General features: G+C 54.0%; 1 protein-coding gene across 1 annotated transcript; it reads right to left on the minus strand.

The window, feature by feature from the left end:
- Nucleotides 1–2,590: 2,590 nt before the first annotated feature.
- On the minus strand, nucleotides 2,591–8,635 carry LOC130045094 (intelectin-1a-like). Its single transcript, XM_056137819.1, has 9 exons — nucleotides 8,578–8,635; nucleotides 8,307–8,365; nucleotides 6,321–6,384; nucleotides 6,109–6,201; nucleotides 5,498–5,745; nucleotides 5,069–5,227; nucleotides 4,614–4,734; nucleotides 3,990–4,093; nucleotides 2,591–2,743 (listed from the first exon to the last, which is right to left on the minus strand). Exons 1-9 carry the CDS (start codon nucleotides 8,633–8,635, stop codon nucleotides 2,591–2,593), a joined length of 1,059 nt encoding a protein of 352 aa, XP_055993794.1.

An 8,635-nucleotide genomic window follows, 5' to 3' on the forward strand; every position in this document is an offset into this window, starting at 1 on the left:
ACACCTCCGGTGGGGACCACGGTGCTGATGGTGAAGGCTGGGATGAGAGGCAGGTCTGAGGGCAGAGGCTGGGGACCACCGGGGCATCCTGACTCTCAGTCTCAGTCTGTTCTTTGCTTTTGATCTGACTTTTATTTAAGTCAATTATATCATTTCAGAGGTACCACCAGGAGAGTACTGGGGGGACAGGTCTGGGGCTGACAACGCAGCCATCCCTGCACTCAGCCGTGCGACTGAGGAGGGATTTGGGGCAGCTTTGTCAGTGGAACAGAATTCCCAAGCGTGGGTGATGGCTCCCAGCTTCTTCTTTTTTATTTTCATTTTTTATTTTATAAAGTCATTCACAATATTTCATTACATTTAGTATTCAATCCCATCACCATTACACCTTCTCACCACCGTATTTCTTTTCTTTTCTTTTATTAGTGAAACACCGGGGCTGGAGTGATAGCACAGCAGTAGGGCATTTGCCTTGCACGCAGCCAGCCCGGCCGAGCCGGGTTCGATTCCTCCGCCCCTCTCGGAGAGCCTGGCAAGCTACCTGTGATGTATGCGAAACGTCAAACACAGTAGCAACAAGTCTCACGATGGAGACGGTACTGGGCCCGCTTAATCAAATTGATGAAGAATGGGAGGACAGTGACAGTGACAGTGAAACACCATGAGGTACAGATGTAGACTTACACACTTTTGAGCTTGGGTTTCAGTTATACAATGATCGAGTACCCATCCCTCCACCAGTGCCCATTCTTCACCACCAATGATCCTAGTAGACCTCCCACTCCCAAATTCCATCCCCCCAACCCCACCCCGCCTCTGTGCAGGGCATTCCTTTTTTTAAAAAAAATTTTATTAGTGAGACATCATGAGGTACAGTTGTAGACTTACAAATTTTTGTGCTTGGGTTTCAATTACACAGTGATCAAATACCCATCCCTCCACCAGTGCCCATTTCCCACCACCACGGATCCCAGTATCCCTCCCACCCCCCATTCCCCCCATCCCACCCTGCCTCTGTGGCAGGGCATTCCCTTTTGTTCTCTCTCTCCTTTGGGGTGTTGTGGTTTGCAAAAGAGGCAATGAGTGGCAATCATGTTTGGTCTATATTCTACTTTCAGCAAGGGCATTCCCTTTTGCTCACTCCTTTCTTTACGGTATTGTAGTTTGTAATAGAGGTTTTGATGAATGTCCATCACTCACCACCATATTTCGGGTGTTTCCTTTCCGAACCCAAATCCCTGCCCCAAAGCAGAACTGAAATAATAGTTTTCCCTCTAAAGTTGGTTGCCTCCTACTTTGAATCCCATCAAATGTGCTGCTGTACACTTGGAGTATGGGTCGGCTGTGTAACAGGAAGTATCGCGTGGCTGCATTTGCAGCCGTGTGGTCCATGAAAAGGTTCACTGGGGAGTGAGGCTCAGCTTCAGCATGTGGAGAACGGCTGTGAACGTGGCGGTGCATGAGTTCTTTTTTGTTTGTTTTTTTTTGCTTTTGGGGTCACACCCAGCAATACTTAGGTGTTACTCCTGGCTCTGCATTCAGGAATTACTCTTGGCGGTGCTTGGGGGACCACATGGGATGCCGAGTACAAGGCAAATGCCCTACCCTCTGAGCTATCGCTCTGGCCCCGGTGGCCCATGCATTCTGGAGGTTTTGGGCTGCCAGGGCTGGGTCCCTCTGGGGAACCCTGGTGAAACAGCCTGGCATGGGTTCCAGCAGCCTGGTTAAGGCATGTGTTATGTTGCTTCCTTCCTGGAGAGAAGGACATGTAATCTGGATGGTGGCTGATAACAAGATTATCTGGAGCCAGCCAGGGGTGTCTTATGGGCTGGGCTGCTGAATTGCTGGAGACAGGGGGATACGGGCAAAGGATCTCCGTTCCGGGTCCCGCTGAACCCAGAGTTCTCAGTCACAAAGACCCGCAAGTCTCCCGGCTCCTAGGACCACTGGAGGGTGCTGCAGGATCCCTGGGTGGTGATACAGGACTTGGAGAGAAGGGGCCTGTTACCATGGGGACAAGACTCTGCAACCTTAGGCTGTGAGCACCATGGAGTGTCCACAGCGACACCCCAAAGTGACCAGGTGACAGGTGACACAGCACACGGGAGGGAGAAAATTTTGGGTTTAATAGAACGTAGCTTGGAGGGGTCCATGGGAGGGAATGTGTGAGGTCTGAGTTCCATCCCAAGCAAAACACACAAACACAAACACACACACACAATCCATACAAATAATCACAATCCATGACACTCCTGCTTTTGGTTGGGTTTGGTTTTGTTGCCTTTGGGTCACATTGTCTGCACTCAGGAATCACTCGTGGCAATGCTCAGACCTTAACAGGCTACCAGGGATCAAACCCAAGTTGGCCATTTGCAAGGCAAGTTGTCCTACCCTTTGTATCATCTCTCCGGCCCAGAATTAAAATTAAAACCCCCTACACTTCACTTCATGTACAAGATCACAAGACACCAGAGCCAGGATGGATGCAGTTTATTGTCTGGTGCATCTGTTAACAAGCAGAAGCTGGTTCTCTGTGGTCCGGATGCAGCTCAGCAGGGCACGAGGGGGGAGGGGGGCTGGCCCAGTGCGGTCAGCGGTAGAAGAGCAGCACGGTCGCCTCGGTGATGGCGCGGCTGTTGCTGGATCCCTTGTGAGTCCCATACCCGTTCCAGTCGAAGGCGGAGAAGTCCCCGCACTGCTTGGGTTTGGACTCTGGGAAGTAGCCTCCTCCTCCGATGCAGTGCTGGAAGCAGAGAGGGAACTGAGGGTTTTGCAGCCAACCCCAGAGTGTGGCAGCCCCAGATCTAGCTCCCCTCTCTGGGCTGGGACCCCTCAATCCCCGAGTCCTTCTCCCCACAAGACTCTGGAGGCAGCTGCTGCTTCCTGCATCCTTGAAGCCCTCTGCCCCTCGCAGCCCCCATCAGGACCAGCCTGGATGCTCCTCCCCAGGGCTCAGCCCCCCTCAACCTCAGCTGCTCTCAGCCTCCCCCTGCATATCTGCACCCATTTTGGGCCAGGCCCAGTGCCTTCCCCCCACGAAGGCTCACAGCTACCTGAGGACAGTGAGGGACCCTATTCTCACCTGACTTGGGCCTCTGTCACTGACACAGGACAGCAGCTGAGTCCCAAACACACCCAGTCATTTTAGTCTTGGTCACCACCAGTGCCCCATGTCACACAGTGCCCAGAAGTGCTGATTTAGCAGTTCGCAGGCCCTGGTGTGGGGCCCTATCCCTTACCTGCCACCAACGTTCCCTGACTCCTAAGGCATCCTGGTCTATCACAGTATTCCCCGAGCAAGGCACACAGGCCCCTGCTTCGTCATCAAGGCACCCGGATCCAGCTGTGGCCACTGGCCTTCTGGCCATGCCTTGGTATATTGCTCAGAGATTGTGTCAATCAAGCCCTACAGCCCACAGCGATACCCCAAATCTAGCTCGGGCACCTCCGCAAACCACCTCTGCTCAGACCCAGGGTGGAGCGCACGGTTCCCTGGCTCCAAGACCTCTTCCCCCTACCCCCACCCCCGACCCTGTTGCTCTCTGATGCATCTCGGTGTTAGCACAGTCCTCCCATTGGGACATCAGGGTGTGCTGTGGCCAGAGCCAACAGCTCTGTGATTGCAGGTGAACCATCTGTTTGTGCTCAGACAGGGAACACTGGTGCCTGTGGATTCAGTGACATGCTGACACATTTGTTCCTAACTGAGATCCCAGATGGTCACCATAGAGCTTCCCTGTTCCTGGAGGAGTCACTGCATGAAGGTGTGTGATGGGCACTGGAGAACTGAGGAAGATCAAGAAGCAAGGGAGGAAGTGGCTGTGAGAACACACACACACACACACACACACACACACACACACACACTCTCTCACACACAGGTATAAAACACATGAGCATGCATTCATGAATACACATTCACAGTATTTACATATACACAGTATGCACAGACAAGCACACATGGACCATTGTGGATCATACAGACTCACGTGTTCTGTGTTGCATCCAGTAACTCTCATCCCTGCACATAGCGCGTTGGCTGCTCTCTCATTATTAAACACCCGGAATTGGATAAATCCAGCATCAAATTCCCCTGGGAAGGAAGAGCAGAGAAGGGTCTCGCATCAGTGCAGGGAGCCAAGGAGCCCCTTGACTGAAAGGGAGACGGGAGCAGCCACGTGGCAGCACCAGCCCGTGGCCCAACCCCACCACCCCCACCCGCTCCCTGGAAGCCCCCAACGTGCCCTGAAACCTCTATTCCCATTCGAGACTCCATAGATTATTGTCCTGAAAGATCTTTCCTTGTAATAGGACTGAGAGCTGCCGTCCATTCCCTAAGATGGAAAGTCTACCTTAAGTTTCTAGGCTGGGAGCAACCCGCACTTCCTAACCCGTGTAGATAATACCAGCGGGGTTATTCCCCGTGTGACAGCCTGTCAAGGGGAGTGAGTCCATCTGCTCACAGAGATTTCTCATCACGCTGCAGGGAGGAGCGAGAGCAGTTTCCAGACTAGAGACGGGATCAGTGGCGCGTTTGTCACGGCTGCTCTGCTCGGTTCCACGAACCACAGGACAAGGAGGCTTTATCCTCAGCATAAACAGCAAACACTCACTTTGGCCAATAGGGGAGTAGTAGGAGGCGGTTTTCCGGGGACTCCCATAGTCATAGTCCACGGGGATGGCGGGGCCGTTGTCGGTCCAGCACTTTCCGATGCCGTACTGGACGGGGTATCTCTGCAGGAGCCACCAGGGTGAGTCAGAGCCGTCGGCCACATGCACGAGGGGCTGAGTGTCCCCACACCAGTCCCTGTCCCGGTCTCCCCTTTCTGGCTGTCTTTGGAGAGACTTCCCTGCCTGGCTCAGGTCTTAGGGGAGCAGCAGAGAGCGAGAGAAAGAGATAGAGAGAGACCGAGAGAACAGAGAGAGACAGAGAGATGATTGTGGACAAACCCCCTGAACAATCCCGAGGAAAAACTAGTGACCAGGTACAGAGATGACTCATTTCTCACCCTAACCATTGGCACTTGCCCCACTCAACCCACAGAAGCCTCCAGAATTACCCACGTACCTGGTAGAGGCCAAACAGATTGTCACCGAATTTCTTGAAGAAGCCTGACGAGGTGTAGTACCTCAGTAGAGACCTGCTCCTCCAGGAACTCAGAGGGGTCTTGTTGGGGACATGCCAGATGGCCAGGTCCCCCGCCCGAATATCGTAGTAGCCGGGATTCTGCAAACCCCACAGAGCGGTGGTCAGAGGCCCATGGCCACACCCCACACAGCCTCATGGAGCCCAGAGCACCAGCAGGACAGCAGGACACAGCACAGACCCCCCAATCAGCAGACCAGGACCTTGAACACACCAGGTCCCTGAGTCACGGAAGGAGTGGTCACTCAGGACACAGAGGTCTCTCTGTCCACGCGCCTCTGCCTGTGCCCAGCCCATCTGCTAAAACTGAGCCAGCCCAATGCTCCCAGTGCTGGCCCAGCTGGGGCCCACCTTGTAGTCGTCGCTGGTGGCTGCCTCTGCAGACCCAAAGGTATTGTAGTTGGCCCAGTTGTCCTCCCCCTTGGGAGTGTCTTTTCGGTTGCCCTGCTGGCTGGTCCAGCGGTCCCCTGGCGTGCACTTCCCATACATGTTGTTCTCATGCACGCTGGCCACCAGCGTCCAGCCACCGCCATTTGTTTTCATGTCACAGAAGGTCTGGTAGGCTTTCCCTTGCTCAGTGCGGAGTAAGTACAGGCCATCTGCGGGGGACAGTGGCACAGAGTCCTGGTCACTAACCCAAAATAGGGAGCCCTGGAGGTCCAGCATGGTCGGGCGTCACCAGGAGGGGACATGTGCCCCAGCCCCCATACCTCTGCCGAGACAGTTTGGAGCAGACACTCAAGACAGCCCTCCTGGCCAGCTTCCCTGAACACTCAGTATCCCTCCTTCAGGGTCCCTGTGTTCCCCAGGTTCCCTGACACTGAACACAATCAAATTGGGGGACAAATCTGCCCCACGGGGGTCCCCGAGCCTCGTCCCCTCAGAATCTTGCAGATTTCTGAGCTGACTAGTGCTGAGTACTCTGTGTCTACTGTGGCTGCCACAGGGCGAGAGTCAGTTACCTTTGGCTCTAGGATTCTTCTTCAGAATTTCCTTGCAGCTCCGGGGCAATCGTGCGTACATCATCTCGGTCATGCTTGGAGTCGGAGTTGCTCCTGAAAGGGACATTCCCTGTCCATGGGGGCCCCAACTGCCACCCGCTTGCCTGCCCAGCCCCCCTCCCTGCCTTGGCAGCAGCCCTGTCCACCCACTCCTGGGGGCCAGCCAGACTCACCTGCACCCCCGGCTAAGGTGGCCACAGAGAGGAACAGTAGGCAGCAGTGCAGGGACATGGGCCTCTGAGGGGACAGGACACGGGTCAGTGGCCACCGTGCCCCACAGCTGAGCCAGAAGCCCCCAGGGACCCTCTGGAACCGGGTCCCCCAGTCCCACACCCCGAGGGGCAGCTCCCGCTCTGACCCTCACACACCTGAGCTGCCATCTCTGTCCCCCACAGGCGTGTCCGGTCTGAGCTCCTGGTCACCACACAGAGGCGCGTCCTTCCTCCCGCACGGCCGAGCTCAGAGTCCTGGGACAGCACGGGTCCGGCCGCCTTTATGGGTGCAGCCCCCCGAGCCCTGTATCCCGGCCAAGCCCCAGCCCTTCTGATGTCCTTTGAAGGCCCTGGCGGCCGCGAGGACAGAACTCGGCCACCAGATGCCATCTAAAGGGCACGGAGGTGGGTCCCTGCCTGCTGGCACAGTCACTGGCACGAGGTCAACGCTGACTCCTCCTGTCAGGGCAAATATTGCTTCTGTGACTCTTGATTCCTGCAGGGTGGAGGGGGTGAGGGTGTCCATGTCCCAGGGGCACTCAGCTTGTTCTTGGGGGCGACTCTGCAGTGCTGGGGGTCCTTGAAACCAGAATCTTGTGTGTAAGCCTCATCCCACCCACGATCTCTCCTGGGACCCCCATAACCTGTTGTTCCCTGTGACCTCAGAGTGGGCAGCGGGCGGCAGCCTCTGTTCCCAACGGTCCCTGGAACTTTTCCCATCGTTATCAGCCAGGCTCCAGGTCTCCATCTGTGTTTGCCCAATTCTCTGCGGTGCTCATCACATTGACTCTTTGTCTTTTTTGGGGGGTCACCCCAGAACATCTTCAGGGGTTCCTCCAGGTTCTTCACTCAGGAATGACCCCTGGCGGGGCCCAAGGTACCAATTGGGATGCTGAGGATTGAATTCAGGTGGGCCACTTGCACCCGTCACGCTGTTTTATCTCTCCAGCCCACTTCATATTGTTACCTTGTGTATCTTAATTAGGTGTTCAGTATCCAGGAAATTTCCATCCCATTTTCAAACACACAGACATTATTTTCTCTTACAAATGTTCACTAGGGGCTGGAGCGATAGCACAGCGGGGAGGGCGTTTGCCTTGCACGCGGCCGACCCGAGTTCGTTTCCCAGCATCCCATATGGTCTCCTGAGCACCGCCAGGAGTAATTCCTGAGTGCATGAGCCAGGAGTCACCCCTGTGCATTGCCAGGTCTGACCCAAAAAGAAAAACAAATGTTCACAATTTCTCCCAAACATTTGCTCTATACTTGGTAGAGTTTGCTAAATTTCACTTAGCTCATCATTCAAGACAGCTGAGATTAGGGGTCCAATGATGTCTCTATTACCTTATATTTCATAAACTTTTTGGCTGCTTGTAGTCACACCTATGATGCTTAGGGGCTATTCCTGGCTCTGAACTAGGGAATTACACCTGGTGGGGCTCAGGGGACCAGATGGGATGCTGAGTATCAAACCTGAGTGGACCCAGTGCAAGGAAGCTTCCCCTCAGTGGTTTGTATTGTAACAGATACCCAGAAAGTGCTTCTGTACTGGAAATTATTTACTTTTTTAAATTCATTAACGATCCTACAATTGTTACATTTGCATGACATGTTCCCATAATATCCTCATTCACAAAAATGGAGGTGTTAGTTAGGAATAAATGGAAAAAGTAACCATTTAGTAATTTAGTAACAATGTAGGTTGGTAAGAATTTAGTGACAATTTAACGATCTCTTTCAACCTCTCTAATTGTTTCATCACAGTAGGTAGACTATGCCAATGTTTCAGATACTTCTCTCTGTATTTTATGCCCGTGTTTATTCTGGGGAAGTTTGACTGAGAGCCAAGGCGGGTCGGGCCATATGGCGGGTGACCATGTCTGTGATGTCCCCAGGGCCCTGAGGTGACAGGATTCCTTATCATGGACACCCGCCTGCTCCCCAGACCGCGCACTTCAAAGAGGCCAGATGAGCCTCTGGGAGGACCGTGGTGCTGATGGTGGAGGCTGGGGTAAGAGGCAGGTTGAGGGCAGAGGCTGGGGACCACAGGGGACCCTGACTCTCAGTCTCAGCCTGTCTTCTTAGGGTAGCTGCGATGTCCCAACTCTTTGCTGTTGATCTGATTTTTATTTCTGCCAATATTTTATTTCAGAGGTACCACCAGGAGAGTGCTGGGAGACAGATCTGGGGCTGACAACGCAGCCGCCCCTGCACTCACCCCTGCGACTGAGGAGAGATTTGAGCAGCGCCGTCAATGGAACAAGATTCCCAACCAT

The sequence above is a fragment of the Sorex fumeus genome, unplaced genomic scaffold, assembly GCF_029834395.1.
Source record: "Sorex fumeus unplaced genomic scaffold, SorFum_2.1 ptg000127l, whole genome shotgun sequence".
In the NCBI taxonomy this organism is placed as follows: Eukaryota; Metazoa; Chordata; class Mammalia; order Eulipotyphla; family Soricidae; genus Sorex; species Sorex fumeus.